The sequence below is a fragment of the Seriola aureovittata genome, chromosome 5, assembly GCF_021018895.1.
Source record: "Seriola aureovittata isolate HTS-2021-v1 ecotype China chromosome 5, ASM2101889v1, whole genome shotgun sequence".
Lineage (NCBI taxonomy): Eukaryota > Metazoa > Chordata > Actinopteri > Carangiformes > Carangidae > Seriola > Seriola aureovittata.
Window position 1 is genome coordinate 28,931,426 of NC_079368.1, and position 20,061 is coordinate 28,951,486.

The 20,061-nt window shown below is 34.0% G+C and overlaps 1 protein-coding gene across 4 annotated transcripts in view; it reads right to left on the reverse strand.

The window, feature by feature from the left end:
* Window positions 1–14,011: 14,011 nt before the first annotated feature.
* prdm6 (PR domain containing 6) overlaps window positions 14,012–20,061 on the reverse strand; it is a 103,431-nt gene continuing 97,381 nt past the window's right edge. For 2 of the 4 annotated variants that reach the window (XM_056376516.1, XM_056376515.1), the window contains exon 9: window positions 14,012–18,112. In XM_056376516.1, coding sequence (XP_056232491.1) covers window positions 17,998–18,112 — 115 coding nt within the window. In that variant the 3' untranslated portion in view covers window positions 14,012–17,997. The remainder of the gene's footprint in view (window positions 18,113–20,061) is intronic. The other 2 variants (XM_056376518.1, XM_056376517.1) reach the window with 2 other exon arrangements.

Consider the following 20,061-nt stretch of genomic DNA (forward strand, 5'->3'; position numbering starts at 1 on the left):
TCATAGTATAATAAGGCATAAAAATGCATTAAAATGTAATAGTATAGTAAAGCATAAAAAGTCCATAAAAAAATCATACTTTTTTTTGCCTTACTAAGGCATAAAAAGTCAAAAAAACGTCACAGTATAACAAGGCATAAAAATTCATAAAAACGTCATAGTATAGTAAGGCAAAAAAAAGTCATAGTATATAAGGTATAAAAAGTAACAAAATCGACATAGTATAGTAAGGCATAAAAAGTCATAGTATAGTAAGGCATAAATGGTCATAGTATAGTAAGGCATAAAAAGTAAAAAAAAAGTCATAGTATAGTAAGGCATAAAAAGTAAAAAAAAAGTCATAGTATAGTAAGGCATAAAAAGTCAAAAAAAAGTCATAGTATAGTAAGGCAAAAAAAAGTCACAGTATAGTAAGGCATAAAAAGTCAAAAAAAAGTCATAGTATAGTAGGTCATAAAAAGTCACAGTATAGTAAGGCCTAAAAAGTCAAAAAAAAGTCATAGTATAGTAGGTCATAAAAAGTCATAGTATAGTAAGGCAAAAAAAGTCATAGTATAGTGAGGCAAAAAAAGTCATAGTATAGTAAGGCATAAAAAGTAAAAAAAAAAAGTCATAGTATAGTAGGTCATAAAAAGTCATAGTATAGTAAGGCATAAAAAGTAAAAAAAAAGTCATAGTATAGTAAGGCATAAAAAGTAAAAAAAAAGTCATAGTATAGTAAGGCATAAAAAGTAAAAAAAAAGTCATAGTATAGTAAGGCATAAAAAGTCAAAAAAAAGTCATAGTATAGTAAGGCATAAAAAGTCAAAAAAAAGTCATAGTATAGTAAGGCAAAAAAAGTCATAGTATAGTAGGGCATAAATAGTCATAGTATAGTAAGGCAAAAAAAGCAAAAAAAGAAAAAGTCACAGTATTGTAAGGCATAAAAAGTTAAAAAAAAAGTCATAGTATAGTAAGGCATAAAAAGTAAAAAAAAAGTCATAGTATAGTAAGGCAAAAAAAAGTCATAGTATATTAAGGTAAAAAAAATTCACAGTATAGTAAGGCATAAAAAGTAAAAAAAGTCATAGTATAGTAAGACAAAAAAAAGTCATAGTATAGTAGGGCATAAATAGTCATAGTATAGTAAGGCAAAAAAAGTCATAGTATAGTAAGACATAAAAAGTTAAAAAAAAAAGTCATAGTATAGTAAGGCAAAAAAAAGTCAAGGTATAGTAGAGCATAAATAGTCATAGTATAGTAAGGCAAAAAAAGTCATAGTATAGTAAAGCATAAAAAGTAAAAAAAAAAAGTCATAGTATAGTAGGGCATAAGGCAAAAAAAGCAAAAAAAAAAAAGTCACAGCATTGTAAGGCATAAAAAGTAAAAAAAAAAGTCATAGTATAGTAAGGCATAAAAAGTAAAAAAAAAGTCATAGTATAGTAAGGCATAAAAAGCAAAAAAAAAAAAGTCACAGTATTGTAAGGCATAAAAAGTAAAAAAAAAAGTCATAGTATAGTAGGGCATAAATAGTCATAGTATAGTAAGGCAAAAAAAGCAAAAAAAAAAAGTCACAGCATTGTAAGGCATAAAAAGTCAAAAAAAAGTCATAGTATAGTAAGGCATAAAAAGTTAAAAAAAAAGTCATAGTATAGTAAGGCATAAAAAAAAAAGTCACAGTATTGTAAGGCATAAAAAGTAAAAAAAAAAAGCCATAGTATAGTAAGGCAAAAATAGTCATAGTATAGTAAGGCAAAAAAAAGTCACAGTATAGTAAGGCATAAAGAGTCAAAAAAAAGTCACAGTATAGTAAGGCATAAATAGTCATAGTATAGTAAGGCAAAAAAAGTCATAGTATAGTAAGGCATAAAAAGTTAAAAAAAAAGTCATAGTATAGTAAGGCAAAAAAAGTTAAAAAAAAAGTCATAGTATAGTAAGGCAAAAAAAAGTCATAGTATAGTAAGGCATAAACAGTCAAAAAAAAGTCATAGTATAGTAAGGCAAAAAAAGTCATAGTATAGTAAGGCAAAAAAAGTCATAGTATAGTAGGGCATGAATACTCATAGTATAGTAAGGCAAAAAAAGTCATAGTATAGTGAGGCAAAAAAAGTCATAGTATAGTAAGGCATAAAAAGTCAAAAAAATGTCATAGTATAGTAGGTCATAAAAAGTCATAGTATAGTACGGCATAAATACTCATAGTATAGTAAGGCAAAAAAAGTCATAGTATAGTAAGGCAAAAAAAAGTCATAGTATACTAAGGCAAAAAAAGTCATAGTATAGTGAGGCAAAAAAAGTCATAGTATAGTAAGGCATAAAAAGTAAAAAAAAAGTCATAGTATAGTAGGTCATAAAAAGTCATAGTATAGTACGGCATAAAAAGTAAAAAAAAAAGTCACAGTATAGTAAGGCATAAAAAGTAAAAAAAAAAGTCATAGTATAGTAAGGCAAAGAAAGTCATAGTATAGTAAGGCATAAAAAGTCATAAAAATGTCATAGTATAGTAAGGCATAAATAGTCATAGTATAGTACGGCATAAATAGTCATAGTATAGTAAGGCAAAAAAAAGTCATAGTATAGTAAGGCATAAAAAGTAAAAAAAAAAGTCATAGTATAGTAAGGCATAAAAAAGTTTTAAAAAAAGTCACGGTATAGCAAGGCATAAAAAGTCAAAAAAAGTCATAGTATAGTAAGGCATAAAAAGTAAAAAAAAAGTCACAGTATAGTAAGGCAAAAAAAGTCATATTATAGTAAGGCATAAAAAGTAAAAAAAAAAGTCACAGTATAGTAAGGCATAAAAAGTCAAAAAAAAGTCATAGTATATTAGGTCATAAATAGTCATAGTATAGTAAGGCATAAAAAGTAAAAAAAAAAGTCACAGTATAGTAAGGCATAAAAAGTCAAAAAAAAGTCATAGTATAGTAGGTCATAAATAGTCATAGTATAGTAAGGCATAAAAAGTAAAAAAAAAGTCATAGTATAGTAGGTCATAAAAAGTCATAGTATACTAAGGCATAAAAAGTCACAAAATCGACATAGTATAGTAAGGCATAAAAAGTAAAAAAAAAAGTCACAGTATTGTAAGGCATAAAAAGTCATAGTATAGTAAGGCAAAAAGAAGTCACAGTATAGTAAGGCAAAAAAAAGTCATAGTATAGTAGGGCATAAATAGTCATAGTATAGTAAGGCAAAAAAAGTCACAGTATAGTAAGGCATAAAAAGTTAAAAAAAAAAGTATAGTAAGGCAAAAAAAGTCACAAAATCGACATAGTATAGTAAGGCATAAAAAGTCATAAAAACGTCAAAAAAACATCATAGTATAGTAAGGCATAAAAAGTCAGAAAAACATCATATTATAGTGAGGCATAAATAGTCATAGTATAGTAAGGCAAAACATAAAAATCGTCATAGTTTAGCAAGGTATAAAAAGTCATAGGCATAAAAAGTCTTCTGGGGACCTTTTTCTCTCCCTGTGTGTGGTTGTGTTGTGTTCTCTCTAGGTCGCCTGTTGTTGACGTCTGACCCTGTGAGAGGGGATGCCCGTGACGTCACCGGGATGTTCTGGGAGTGCTCCACCTTTTCGCCGCACATTCCATGCTCCAGCTGCAAGCCATCTCTCCTGATCAGCTGGTCCCCCCTCTTGTCTCCACCCAGTGTATAAAAGAGCTGTCATTTGTTTGTCCGGGGCGATCTGTGTTGCCCGTACGCAGACTTGCCACCGTGCTGTGTACCACTACTTGTTTTGGTGGTGGATAACTGTTTAGAGTCGAGTGAAACTCTGTGAGAGCTAGGGTTCTTTTTTTTTGGTTGTCTAGCTTAAAGCTAAGTGCAGCTCTGTTTGAGAGCTGGTGTTTTGTTGTTTAGTTTTTCTTTTGTTAGCCGCTGGTGTCCTTTTTTGTTAATTGCATTATTGGGTGGCTCTGTTTTTCTTGTGCCGCCTCTCTTTTGTTTAACCTGCATACTTTTGTTAATAAATGATTTTATTTAACCCTTAACATCTTTGGTTTTATGTTACGTCCCTTTCCCTTAATGAGCTGGTTGTAACATATAGTAAGGCATAAAAAGTCAAAGAAAGTCATAGTATAAAGGCATAAAAAGTCATGTATAGTAAGGCATAAAAAGTCAAAAAAAAAAGTCACAGTATAGTAAGGCATAAAAAGTAAAAAAAAAGTCATAGTATATAAGGCATAAAAACTCAAAAAAACATAGTATAGCAAGGCATAAAAAGTCATAAAAACGTCATAGTATAGTAAGGCAAAAAAAAGTCATAGTATAGTAGGGCATAAATAGTCATAGTATAGTAAGGCAAAAAAAGTCATAGTATAGTAAGGCACAAAAAGTCAAAAAAAAGTCACAGTATAGTAAGGTAAAAAAAAGTCATCGTATAGTAAGGCATAAGTAGTCATTGTATAGTAAGGCAAAAAAAGTCATAAAAACGTCATAGTAAAGTAAGGCAAAAAGGTCATAGTATAGTAAGGCATAAATAGTCATAGTATAGTAAGGCATGAAAAGTCATAGTATAGTAAGGCAAAAAAGTCATAAAAAAGTCACAGTAAAGTAAGACATAAAAACATAGTATAGTAAGGCATAAAAAGTCAAAAAAACGTCATAGTATAGTAAGGCATAAAAACGTCATAGTATAATAAGGCATAAAAAGTCATAAAAACGTCACAGCATAGTAAGGCATAAATAGTCATAGTATAGTAGGGCATAAAAAGTCAAAAAAAGTCATAGTATAGTAAGGTAAAAAAAAGTCATAGTATAGTAAGGCAAAAAAAGTCATAAAAACGTTATAGTATAGTAAGACATAAAAAGTCATAAAAAAGTCACAGTATAGTAAGACATAAAAACATCATAGTATAGTAAGGCATAAAAAGTCAAAAAAACGTCATAGTATAGTAAGGCATAAAAACGTCATAGTATAGTAAGGCATAAAAAGTCATAAAAACGTCACAGCATAGTAAGGCATAAATAGTCATAGTATAGTAAGGCATAAAAAGTCATAGTATAGTAAGGCATAAAAAGTAAAAAAAAAAGTCATAGTATAGTAAGGCATAAATGTCATAAAAACGTCCTAGTATAGTAATACATAAAGAGTAAAAAAAAAGTCATAGTATATTAAAGCATGAAAAGTCATAAAAACGTCATAGTATAGTAAGGCACAAATAGTCATAGTATAGTAAGGCATAAAACGTCATAGTATAATCATAGTATAGTAAAGCACAAAAAGTCATAGTATAGTACGGCACAAAAAGTCATAGTATAGTAAGGCATAAAAAGTCAAAAAAACGTCATAGTATAGTAAGGCATAAAAACGTCATAGTATAGTAAGGCATAAAAAGTCATAAAAACGTCACAGCATAGTAAGGCATAAATAGTCATAGTATAGTAAGGCATAAAAAGTCATAGTATAGTAAGGTATAAAAAGTAAAAAAAAAGTCATAGTATAGTAGGGCATAAATGTAAAAAAAAACGTCCTAGTATAGTAAGGCATAAAAAGTAAAAAAAAAGTTATAGCATAGCAAGGCATAAAAAGTCAAAAAAAGTCATAGTATAGTAAGGTAAAAAAAAGTCATAGTATAGTAAGGCAAAAAAAGTCATAAAAACGTTATAGTATAGTAAGGCATAAAAAGTCATAAAAAAGTCACAGTATAGTAAGGTAAAAAAAAGTCATAGTATAGTAAGGCAAAAAAAGTCATAAAAACGTCATAGTATAGTAAGGCATAAAAAGTCAAAAAAAGTCACAGTATATTAAGGCATAAAAAGTAAAAAAAAAGTCATAGTATAGTAAGGCATAAAAAGTAAAAAAAAAGTCACAGTATAGTAAGGCATAAAAAGTCAAAAAAACGTCATAGTATAATCATAGTATAGTAAGGCATAAAAAGTCAAAAAAAAGTCACAGTATAGTAAGGCATAAAAAGTCAAAAAAAAGTCACAGTATAGTAAGGCATAAAAAGTCAAAAAAAAGTCACAGTATAGTAAGGCATAAAAAGTAAAAAAAAACGTCATAGTATAATCATAGTATAGTAAGGCATAAAAAGTCAAAAAAACGTCATAGTATAGTAAGGCATAAAAACGTCATAGTAAGGTAAGGCATGAGAAGTCATAGTATAGTAAGGCAAAAAAGGTCATAGTATAGTAAGGCATAAAAAGTCAAAAAAACGTCATAGTATAGTAAGGCATAAAAAGTCAAAAAAAAAAGTAATAGTATAATAAGGCATAAAAAGTCAAAAAAAAGTTATAGTATAGTAAGGCATAAAAAGTCATAAAAAAGTCACAGTATAGTAAGACATAAAAAGGTCATAGTATAGTAAGGCATAAATAGTCATAGTATAGTAAGGCATAAAAAGTCAAAAAAAAAGTAATAGTATAATAAGGCATAAAAAGTCAAAAAAAAGTTATAGTATAGTAAGGCATAAAAAGTCATAAAAAAGTCACAGTATAGTAAGACATAAAAACATCATAGTATAGTAAGGCATAAAAAGTCAAAAAAACGTCATAGTATAGTAAGGCATAAAAACGTCACAGTATAGTAAGGCATAAAAAGTAAAAAAAAAGTCACAGTATAGTAAGGCATAAAAAGTCAAAAAAACGTCATAGTATAGTAAGGCATAAAAACGTCATAGTAAGGTAAGGCATGAGAAGTCATAGTATAGTAAGGCAAAAAAGGTCATAGTATAGTAAGGATTAAAACTTCAAAAAAAACGTCATAGTATAGTAAGGCATAAAAAGTAAAAAAAAAAAGTAATAGTATAATAAGGCATAAAAAGTCAAAAAAAAGTTATAGTATAGTAAGGCAAAAAAGGTCATAGTATAGTAAGGCATAAATAGTCATAGTATAGTAAGGCATAAAAAGTCAAAAAAAAAGTAATAGTATAATAAGGCATAAAAAGTCAAAAAAAAGTTATAGTATAGTAAGGCATAAAAAGTCATAAAAAAGTCACAGTATAGTAAGACATAAAAACATCATAGTATAGTAAGGCATAAAAAGTAAAAAAAAACGTCATAGTATAGTAAGGCATAAAAACGTCATAGTATAGTAAGGCATAAAAAGTCATAAAAACGTCACAGCATAGTAAGGCATAAATAGTCATAGTATAGTAAGGCATAAAAAGTCATAGTATAGTAAGGCATAAAAAGTAAAAAAAAAAGTCATAGTATAGTAAGACATAAAATGTCACAGTATAGTAAGGCATAAAAAGTCAAAAAAACGTCATAGTATAGTAAGGCATAAAAACGTCATAGTATAGTAAGGCATAAAAAGTCATAAAAACGTCACAGCATAGTAAGGCATAAATAGTCATAGTATAGTAAGGCAAAAAAAGTCATAGTATAGTAAGGCATAAAAAGTAAAAAAAAAAGTCATAGTATAGTAAGGCAAAAAAAGTCATAGTATAGTAAGGCATAAAAAGTAAAAAAAAAAGTCACAGTATAGTAAGGCATAAAAAGTAAAAAAAAAGTCATCGTATAGTAAGGCATAAAAAGTAAAAAAAAAGTCATCGTATAGTAAGGCATAAAAAGTCACAGTATAGTAAGGCATAAAAAGTTAAAAAAAAGTCATCGTATAGTTAGGCAAAAAAAAAGTAATAGTATAATAAGGCATAAAAAGTCAAAAAAAAGTTATAGTATAGTAAGGCATAAAAAGTCATAAAAAAGTCACAGTATAGTAAGACATAAAAACATCATAGTATAGTAAGGCATAAAAAGTCAAAAAAACGTCATAGTATAGTAAGGCATAAAAACGTCATAGTATAGTAAGGCATAAAAAGTCATAAAAACGTCACAGCATAGTAAGGCATAAATAGTCATAGTATAGTAAGGCATAAAAAGTCATAGTATAGTAAGGCATAAAAAGTAAAAAAAAAAGTCATAGTATAGTAAGACATAAAATGTCACAGTATAGTAAGGCATAAAAAGTCAAAAAAACGTCACAGCATAGTAAGGCATAAATAGTCATAGTATAGTAAGGCATAAAAAGTCATAGTATAGTAAGGCATAAAAAGTAAAAAAAAAAGTCATAGTATAGTAAGACATAAAATGTCACAGTATAGTAAGACATAAAAAGTCATAAAAACATCATAGTATAGTAAGGCATAAAAAATAAAAAAAAACGTCATAGTATAGTAAGGCATAAAAAGTCAAAAAAACATCATAGTATAGTAAGGCATAAAAAGTAAAAAAAAACGTCATAGTATAGTATGGCAAAAAAAGTCATAGTATAGTAAGGCATAAAAAGTAAAAAAAAAAGTCACAGTATAGTAAGGCATAAAAAGTAAAAAAAAAGTCATCGTATAGTAAGGCAAAAAAAGTCATAGTATAGTAAGGCATAAAAAGTAAAAAAAAAAGTCACAGTATAGTAAGGCATAAAAAGTAAAAAAAAAGTCATCGTATAGTAAGGCATAAAAAGTAAAAAAAAACATCATAGTATAGTAAGGCATAAAAAGTCATAAAAACGTCATAGTATAGTAAGGCAAAAAAAGTTAAAAAAAAGTCACAGTATAGTAAGGCATAAAAAGTCATAAAAACGTCATAGTATAATCATAGTATAGTAAAGCAAAAAAAGTCACAGTATAGTAAGGCATAAAAACATCATAGTATAGTAAGGAATACAAAAAACATGAAGGCAATTAAATTAAAAACTAATTAACTAAATAAAAGTCAAAAGACAAGATTTAAAAAACAGTAAATAAAAGCTTCAATATTAAAAAGAAAATGTAGAGGGAGAAAAGAAGCAGCTGGAGGTCGGCCGCGGCGTGTAGGAACCAGACAGACGACACGTGTTATCACATGTACAACAACATGTTAACACACACACAGAGCGGCATCTGTGTGTGTGTTGACATCTGGGCCCTCAGTGCTGATGGTGAGCAGATGTTCTCAACTCATCCATCTACTGAGAGGAGGAGGAGGAGGGTGAAGAGGAGAGGAAGATAACAAGGAGCAGCAAAAACAAAAAATGTGATGCCGAGGTCTAACGTGAAATACTCCTCCGAGTTTTTATCTGAAATTCCAGCTTGTAAAACTTGTTTTGACTGAAAACTGAATTCTGCTCACACACACACACACACACACACACACACACACACACACACACACACACACACACACACACACACACAAGAACAGGATCCATCGTCGGGATTTCTGAAATATAAAAAACAAACATCATCAGGAAAAACAAAATCAAACTCACTTCCAGGTCCATTTAGCAGCAGTTCAGGAGATTTTGATCATATCACATGATCTTCCTCAGCAGACGGAGTTTGTTAAGTTGTCACAGAGTTGTGTGTGTTGCTTAATTGGGTGGAAAATCTGTTTAAATGAGTGTAAAGTGAAAAAGACAGTTATTCATGTTTTAACATCAGCCTGATGAACATCTCTTAGTTTAGTCTTCGGCTCTGACTGATCTGAGGTCTGTGGATGTTCACACCGATCAGACTGACGTCGTCACCTGTAAAACAACATGAGGAAGCAGCACAATAAAAACAAACAGTAACAACCACAATAATTCACAGAAAAATCACAAAAACAAACCTATTAAGCCACAAATCAGAAAGTATATAATTTATCATCAGGTCTGACAACATGAGGACGTACTGTCTGTTGCAAAATGAGCAAAATATCATGTAAACATTGCAGGGACAGCTTGTTGTTACCATGGTGACTCAAAGTCAGTAAAATCAATCAACAGTCAGTGATGTTGGGATTTGAGCTATCGTGTAATTTTGTGTTCCTTTTTTATTTGGTTTCGTCTTCCATATTTTGACCTTTGACCCGTATTTGTTGAGCTCTCAGGGCCACCGTAGCCTTCAGCGTGGATACAGAGGAGCTGTGAATTGAAGCCGTTTGATCTGTCGTCGCTGCTGCAGGATAAATAAGGTTCAGTTCAAATCTGTGCTGCCTTTCCTCACTGTGGACACAGTAAACACATGAAGCTGTGAGGTCGCCATGATTTCAAACAATTCCTCTGTGAAACTCATCAGGCAGCTGAGAGACACAGTTTCTACACACACACACACAAACACATGTATGACATCACACACATGTAAATACACACAATGTACAGCCACACAAATAACATGGAAACAGAACGAAACACAACGTGGAATACTTGAACAGCAATAAAAAAAACAAAAATGAGTAAAAACAAAAATGAATTGAATCAAATTTAAGGCCTGAAATAAAACTGATAAATTTTGTGTTAATACGGAGAACACACACACACATACACACACACACACACACACACACACACTCTGACATGTTTAACCCCGGTCAAGTTAACAACAGTCAGATTTTCTCACAGTGAAACTTTCCCACTTTTCTTCTTCAACATGTTTCCAATTACAATAAAATAACTCCACAGCTTCTCGTGTAATTGGTTTTGAAAGTGTGACCTCTGTCTACTTAATACCCCACCCCACCCCCCTCACCCCCCCTCACCCCCCACCACCCTCCAGGAAATTCCACCAAAAGCAAACCATTACACCCATTAAGCACACTTAAACACTGATGTCCTATTTTCTGTATTATCTTATTCTTCTTCTCTTGAAACTGTCACAGTTGATAAAAACATCCTCAGCTCCCAGTGGGGTGGAGTTTAACTGAGTCACTTCACATGTTTTTCTCTTTACACAAGGATTTCAGTTCTGGGAAAATTTCTGCTTTTCTTCCACCTTGTAAGTTACTTTTTACATTCAGCTTTTTTATTCAATATGAGATAATTATAGCTGTTGTCAAAAAATGTCAATAATGTTTTTTACATTTACTGTCAAAGGTGAGAACTACTGGTGAAAGAAGAAATCAGATCCTTTACTGAAGTAGAAGTAGTACCAGAGTGTAAAACTACTCTCAATGTACAAAAGTACCATCATTAAAACAAGTACCAGAAGTAAAAATATTTGTTCAGAATGGTCCATTTGAGAATGATGTATATTAATGTATATGATATTATTGCATTAAAGGTTGCATTGTGTAGCACGTTATTGTTGCAGCTGTAAAGGTGGGAGTAATGTTAACTAGTTTACATCCTGCTGGGCAGCTTGGGGGATCAATACATCATCATTTATTTGTTGATTATATCTCGTTTTATTTATCTGAATCTGCAAAACAACTAAAGCAGTTGAATAAATGTGGAGTACAAATTATTTTCCCTCTGAAACATGGTTGAGTAGAAGGAAAGAGAAGCAGAAATTGGAAATAAAAGAAATTTGTACTGAAGTTCAGAACTTGAGTAAATGTACTTAGTTACTTTCCACCACAGGGAGGAAAAAGTAATCTTTTAATTTAAAGCTGAAAGCTGAAAGAAAGATTATTTCTTAAGCTGCCGTGAGGAATATTTGTATATTAAGAATTGATCACATGACCACTTGTATAAGAAAGGGGTCAGTCTTGCAGCCACAGAGCAGCTTCCCCTCGACTTCACAGAGCCGAGTTTCAGCTCATTGATTATCATCTGGTTCTGATTCCCCCTGACAGCATCGCGTTCGGCCGCAGATGTTTTCAGAGAAACAGCTGTTGACAGCCTCTGTCCTGTACCTGCAGACAGACTCGGTCGGAGAGCAGCTGCTGAACACAGAGGAGCATTTAGCAGCTAAAGATCCAGATGTTTCCCTAAGGCGCTGGAGGAGACCAAACACAGAGCCAAAAGAAAGAGAGGGAACACTGGACTGAGAAGTTCCACGTGTCAAATTAACTTGATGTGCGTTTGTTTACATCTTGTTTTTGCTGCTCACAAGTTTGAACCAGATATTTTTTAAAGTTAACCTTTCCCCAAAGAGTCATTGAGTGACTGTTTGTTTACAGTAACCATGTCTAGTTCCATTATTTATAATCCATTGACATTTAACATCCCTGTGATGATGATGAGGACGATGATGATGATGTCAGTCCGTTACTCTACAGCCATTACTAACACTTGAATTTTTCTTTCCACCCCAACCCAGTTTCCAAGTGATCGATTATTATAATTATGTAATTACTTATTACTAATGCATCAGCTTGTTGCTGTTTTTCTTTGTTAAACGATGTGGATGTGTCTTTCACATTGTGAATATGTTTTATATTATATCAGTCATTCTTCGGGGGTTTCCCTCCCTGCACATTACTCTGCCTTTTTTTTTTTTTAACTTGTTCAAATAAATAAAAGTCAAAGTCGAAACAGTTAAAAAACATTATTTCCTCCTCGGCCTCGTTCTCCAGTCAGCAGTTTCTCTGTTTGTTTTTCTTCTTCCACACTAACTGCTTTTAATTAAAACTACCACTTCCATAATCTCATTACATGTAATGTAATCCAGACTCACATTAAAAAAAAAAAAGAAAAGGAAAAAGACTTGAAACCTTTGGTTCTGCGATCATTTGTTTGGCCTCTGGGTTTGGATCCGGTTCCCACGATGAAAAAACAGCTGTGATTGATGTCTGAAAACTCGACTGTGTTTGTTTTGGTGAATTTGTCGAATCCTCGCAGGAATAATCTCTGAAATCAGGCTGGAAAGTGGAAAGTCCAGTTTGTGTTTTCAGACCGACTGAGCTGAGGTCAAGGCGGGGCTCCGTGTGTGTGTGTGTGTGTGTGTGTGTGTGTGTGTGTGTGTGTTACAGATTATTAGCAGTAAGTAGAGGCAGCTGTTGATCAGTCACTAAATCTCCAGTACACATTTCAGTGACACTCTGAGGAAACAGAGTCGTAGGACGCTGCTGAGGAACCTCATCTTTTTCTTCAACGGTCCAATCACAGATGAGCAATAACTTTGACTTCCTCTGAGAACTTTCTTGGTGTATTTAAAAGCTGAAATGTCCCAACAATAAGAAACCTTAAAGCTAATGAACATCTGAAGCTCACTAATTAACTCGCAGCATCTCGTTTGGTAAATATGTTCAAAAATTGAAATGTAGAAATGAATTGATGTTTTACTGAAGGTTAAGTTCTGGACGTTTCTGGGTTTCTGCAGGTTCAACAACTTAGTTTTAAGAGTCAAGTTAAGACCTCTGTTCACGATCATACTGAAGTATGATGGAAAACCAGTGGTGAGTAGATTTGTCATTACACTGTACTTCCCAGCAGTATGTAATAATTTCTAATTACTATTTGATTAACTATTAATTGTCAGGAAATGGATGGATGGATTAACCAATTACAAATGATTAACTGGTTTCAAGTCATTGAGGTTTTGTTGATGATGTTTCTCGCTCCTGTAAAAGCAGCAGCAGTGAAAGTTTTTGTCCGAAACGTCACAAAACAAGAACGAACGGCCTCCTGCAGCTCAATCCACTGTCACAACAATCCAGTTTCCATGTTTTGGCTGCACCACAACGGCGAGACCAGCTGTTTCAGTCTAATGGTCCGTTGTCTGACAACAGAAACAGAAAAACATGCAAATGAGGAAAGCTTTATGGTGAAATCAGCGTTCACACACAAAAACATTTGTTGACGTCAGGCTAAAGAAAACATTCAAGTCTTCTGTGAATTAAGTTTAAAACTTTTCTTTTCGGGGGGAATTAAATTAAATGGTTTTAAGACTTTTCAAGCTCTGCAGATATCATGTGTTTCTTTGTCAGGACCAGTGAATTCCTGTAGCTTCCACTGGTCATGGCCAAGAAACATTTCAACACTTTACTCACTTTAAAACTATGATTTGTTGTTTTTACATGTCATTTTTCGAACCGATTCAACAAACGAGATACAACATGTTAATGAGACACTTCAGTGGACAGATGTGTTGAGCTTTGACAGAGTCAGGTCACTGTTTCCCTTTGCTTCCAGTCTTGGTGATAAACTCAGTCAGTCGGCTGCTGGCACGAGAGTGGTGTTAATCTCAATTTTTAACCTTTTGGAAAAGCATGTGAGCATTGTATTTCCAAAAATGTCAAACTATTCCCTTCAGTTAAAAAGCCTAAAACTGCCTCAATGAAAGGTATACAAACTCAACAATCAATAATCTGTTATATTCTGCATTGACTTCTTTGAAGGAACATTCAAACTTGCATCATGTTTGTAAACAATATAGAATAATAAAGTCACAGAGAGCGTTAGTGGTAAGAATCAAAACTGGATTTCAGCTTTATTTCCTATGGAACAACATCTTTTTGGTTTTTGATCTGATTTTGTCATTCATTTAAAAAAAAGGGGGGGGGGTGAGTCAGGGGAAATCATGCAAACAAGATTGAGTCAAAATGGATCCTTAAGAGTCTGTTTGACATGACTGTTTTATCTCTTCAGATTCTGTCAGTCATATTACAGAGGACATGATTATCATCGTCAGAGGCCACGAGCAAGATTCACCTTCTGTTCAGATGATCTGAGCGATTTCACTGTTACAAACATCAACACACCAAATTTAGTTTTGGGATTTAATTTTTCACTTTTAAAGAAGTTTATATTCTTATTTCCAACTTCCTTGATGGAAGATTGGAGTTAAAAAATATCCTTTTTTAAACCCAAGTTCTCTCAAACAGGGATTGTTTGAGTTTTATAACCTCACGCACACAGCAGAGAGGACTTTAAACATGGCGTTTAATAAAATGCTTATGGTATAAATGTTGGTTGAAGTTCATCCTCTGGATCCTGACAGACGTGAGCAGAAAGTGAATCTTCTCTGAGCTCTGGTTCATATTCACATTTGTGTTTTGTCCTTCACTGAGTCAAACTATTTCACCTCAGTCCCAGATACATCATATAAAATCCCATTGTTTGTATTTTTCTATATACAGCACAGGATGAATCTGCATTTTGAACAAAGAGACGTTTCACTGAGACACAGCACTGTTTCACTCTTAGTGACACAAACACGTCTGTGAGAGCTTCTGGAAGAGCAGAAGGTTTCACCTCCAAACACCTGGACTCATTAGCAGATCTCAGATCAATAACTGAAGAGGCTCCTTTCAACATCTGGAAAAAATATCCATGGGTAAACGCAGCTGGACGACAGCTCGTCACTCCACTTTAGAAACTTTCATGTTAAACTTATCAGATAGATCAACAGCAGATATTACTCCATCTGTCATAGAGGTTCATCACATGACTGTGGGTTAAGTCATAGTTTTCTTATTATTTCCACATGTGAAATGTTGCATTAAAGTGAACTTTTTTTTTTGCCATTTTCAGAATCTGGAACCTGTTGCCAGATAATTACAACTGTCATTCACCTTTTTAAATGATCTCTAGAGCAGCAACATGATGCTCCTGCAACACTGTGTAACTTCAAACAGACAGTAACAAAATGGGCCTGAAGCTGGTCTGACTGAGGCTGGTTCTCCGCCAAGCCAGATATGGCAGACATTTATGGGCCGGGACCGGCTCACCTTCGTGGATACTAGTTTCCAATGACAATAAAACTATATATTTAATTTCTCGGTGTGTGTTAACATTTCTACTTACAAGCTTGTAACCAGTGTCATAGAGAAATACACTGATCCGCCATAACATTAAAACAGGTGACTGGTTTTACTGTCGTGGCTGATTGGTGTAGATCCTGTTCATTCTCAATCATTAGCAGTTACTTTGAATTATTTTCCAACATTAAAACCAGCCACCTGTTTTATTGTTGTGTCTGATCGGTGAAGGTCGACATGACACAGGTTCCCATGGAAACAAACATGACAGATGAGAATAAACTTGATGGAAACATCTTCATATCTTTTGCTCATCAGCGTTTTGTATTTACATCGTCTACAGATCCTCAGAGTCATTTTTAAACTCTTCCAGATGTTTGTGTGATAAAAGGAAATCAGTTTTCCTGCAGTGAAACTTCCCTTTTACTTTTGGTTTGGGCTGTAGATTCACATCCACCAGGTTCAACACTCTGTTGGTCTTTGGGAGGAGAAGTTACAGTTTTTTATATTTATTATCATTATTAAAGCTTTTTTAACTCTCAGGCACAAAAACCTATTTGGTGTTCACGTAGTAACTGTGCTTTACCCTCACTCGTTTGAATACAAAGTGTATCGTAATGACACAGGACTATTTACACATCTGAGATTGCTTGTGAATGGACTCAAACTTGCATTGCGTAGCAAATATACTCTGTGAGAAGACACGTATCATGAAGGAGATAAATTTCAAAACCGAAAAAACATTTGCCCTTCTTGGATTTTATGATCAGATGATCAGGTGTCATCTCTGAACAGATGGAAACAATGTGAGAAACTTTCACCCTGAAAATGTTTTAAATGCCAACATGAGAAAAAAAACGTAAACTGACTTTAACCAAGTCCATTTAAAACCGTGCTTCAACATATCAACACGTTTCTTAATGAACTGTGGGATTATTTCTATAAGAAATCACGTCTATTATCTCTTCAGTATTTCCCTCCGCCCCGCACCATCGTTCTCCAACATCAGAGCTGCAAAAATTAAATAATCAACATTTGAAAACAAAAGTGCCCGAAGCATGATATGAGCAAGAAGATAAATATAATTTATGTTTCTTTTGTCCCTTCTTTTGCTTTTCTGTTATTTTTTTGTTATTTTTTTTTTTACAATACATACTCCTCGTCTTTTGGTTTGGTTCATTTTATGATGTAAAACTCGAGCGTCATCCTCGTTTGTGTTGTTGCTCGTTGTGCATTCTCAGTCTGTTTGCTTTGGTCGCGCCCTCCTTTGGCATCGCTGTTGCAAAAAGAAAAGAAGAAACCGAGAAGTAAAGCTACAGACAGACCATCAGTCTGAATTTTTTGGTATTTCATTGTTTTTGTCCCGGTTTCAAGAAAGAGTTTTCTTTGGAGGGAAACATGATGGAACATGATTCCCAAAAGTCTCCAATAAATATCCTCGTCCAAAAAAACTTTTTGTTTGTTAGTCCGCCTCCTCCGTCTGAAAGGTCGGCCGCGCCGCTGGAAGGAAAAGGATCTTTGGTTTGGTTGAATCAGGATTCTCTCCAGCAGGATGAACGCAGCTTGAACGTCGCTCCTCTCCAGAGTCAGTCAGTCAAGTCAGAAAGCTGCAAACAGTCAGACGACGTTCACACTCAAGACGCCAAATCTGAAAACACTCAACTTCATGTAGTCGTCCTAAAGATCTCCGTCCGCACTGAAACACCGGGAAGACAAGAAAACCTCTGTCTTCACTTTCCTCATCAGCACCTGCGACGTGTTTGAATACAGAGCAACTGATAAACAAAAATATTTTCATCAAATATTGCATAAATATTGTGATTGCAATATGAGTCACAATATCAATTGGAATTTTAATTTGTCTGTAGCAAACAAACATGTTCCTTTATGTCTGGTAGCGGTTGAGCTTCATTTATAATTATATGTCACAAAATTCTGACAAAATAAATGTAAAATTAAATGTTTTCTTTAATGAAACTTGATTATTTTACAAAGACTCAAACTATTGCGCTGGATTTTTAAATAAAAATGCAAAATAATCAATTAATAATGTAAACAATGTTGAAGCTGATGAGAACTTTTACTGTGTCGCAGTCACAAACATATTTTTTCAGATTAAATACCTTTCAAAGATCATGTGACACACTGGACCTTTACTGAAAAACGATTACAGCTCCATGTTGCACTCGGCCATATTGAGGTTTTGATTGTATTTTAATTGTGCAGCTCTACTGCAAGTTATATGAAGTAAATTGATAAATAAAAACAATTCCTGGTATTATTTTTAAAAGCATCCTCACTTTACTTTTACTGCCACGTATAAATAACAATTGGACAAGGCCCCAGTTTTACTGAGAGCTTTCTGCTTTCACTATAAGAATATTATAGTGGGTTGGAAAATAAATCGATGATTAAAATACTGCTGTTTTCTTCCCGTGTGCATCATGTGAAACTATTTGCGTCCATTAGATCTGAGACATGCGTCGGCCTGGTGAAGACAGAGTGTCCTCTCAGCTGTGAGTCAGTGGGGACTGAAGTGATGGACGCTCCGGTCGTTGGCAGGTTTTACACTGTGTGTGGACGGAGGGACAACACAGAGAGAAAAAGATGCGTTTTCAGATTCAGCTGGCTTCATGTGGATGAAGTCTCAGTCAGTCAACAGTCAGTCAACAGTCAGTCAACGGTCGGGGGTTAATCCACCTCGATGGACTCGCTGCTTTCGTTCACTGGTTTACACTCGTTGGGAAGTCGCTGATGGCGGCTGAGCTGAGTGGCCTGTGTGAAGCTGCGGTCGCAACGCTCGCACCTGACACACACACACACACACACACACACACACAGAAATACACATAGAGACACACACAAAAAGACAGATAAGAGACAGCCATTAGTTTAAGAGTTTTCATGTAGAGAAGGTCAGAAAAAACACAATGTCACATTATTAAAGAGAAAGGGAACGACAAACACACACACACACACACACACACACACACACACACAACACACACACACACACACACACCTCTGCCTGTTAACTCTAATATCCAGTGACAGTATAAAGTGTGTGTGAGGCCCAGCGGAGCAGCAAGCTGTAATTGTTGCCCTGATCTTCACAACCTGACCAACAAATTACACACACACACACACACACACACACACACACACACACACACACACACACACACACACACACACACACACACACACACACACACACACACAATCCACCTGTCAATAATCTATCTAGCAGGTTGGGGTCGGGATTCCCATCTCTCTCTCTCTCTCTCACACACACACACACACACACAACACACACACACACACACACACACACACACACACACACACACACACCAGCCTGATAAGGCAGCGTCACTGTCACTTCCAATAGAAAGAGAGACGAGAGGGAGCTTTTAGTCTGAGCAGGAAGGCGGTGTGGGGGCTGTTAAATGTATATAAATGTGTGTGTGCTGGATGAAGTGTGTGTGTGTGTGTGTGTGTGTGTGTGTGTGTGTGTGTGTGTGTGTGTGGAGGCTCTTCAAAGAGAAAGCTGCGTTGAGGTATTGGACTCAACAGCCCTGAAACAAGACTAACATGCTGTTAGATAGATAGGAGGAGGGGGGAGGAGGTGTTGGTTAGATAAGGGAGCAGAGACACATTTTTTTGTATCGAGCTCGGCTCCAGATTCGACTCAACAACAGACGTTTAGAGGCTTTTTGACTTCAGGGTTTCTTCATTATAAACCTGCAGTTAGTGTCAGTTTGTAACATGATCTCTGTCGATGCAGGAAACAGGATTGAGTTATTCATCTAAGCAGGACCGGAGACACAGGACTTCTTGGCTGTGCACACATTTATTTTTTAATTATTAAAAAAATATGTATTTATTATATATTTATATGTATATATATAATTTTATTTATGTATTTATTTATTTTTTATTATTTTTATTTTACTTATTTATTATATATTTATTTTTCTATTTTATTTATGTATTTATTTATTATAAAATAGTGATTTGGATTTAAACTTGTCTGTGCACCCTTCAGACCAAAACTGCCCCTGTTTGGACAACTGTGAAATAATGACACATTCATTTTTGGTTTTGTTGTCTTCTGAAGAATTGCTGAAAACATTAAATTAACACCTCACATATTACTGTGAGGGTCTGCAAGTCGCAGACTGGAAAGTGGAGCAGCAGATTCACTTGCACAAACTACTTCAACATGGTCAAGAGGATGGTTTGTTATTGGTCAATTGATCCACTTTCCCCCGTCAAACAAATCAACTGATCATGGTGATTTAATATGAGAAAGAAGAAAGTGAACTTAATAATAAATAATAAAATGAACAAACTTTAAGTGACCAATTCCTTTGAAAACTAGAGGCAGTAACAGAAACTACATAGATTTTGAATCTCCTACATTTGTTTTTGCTTCACGAAAACAGAATGAGAGAAACTGAAGACGTTTCCCATCAGACATCTGATTCTAGTGAATGTTATAATCCTGCATGAATGCATCTGATGAAACAGACTCCAACATGTTCCTGTAGTCACATGAGACCTAAGTATTACAGTTTGTATGTTATGTGTATTTAAATGTGTGCGTGAGGATCGTACGGACTCGTAAACAGCAGAATTCATTCTGGAAACATTTCCAGCAGATGGATCTTCCACTTGAGTCCTTCTCATTTTGTAAATTTCCTTAAAGCACAAGAAAAAGAAAACAGACGCCTGACTGAACGGAGCCGCTCT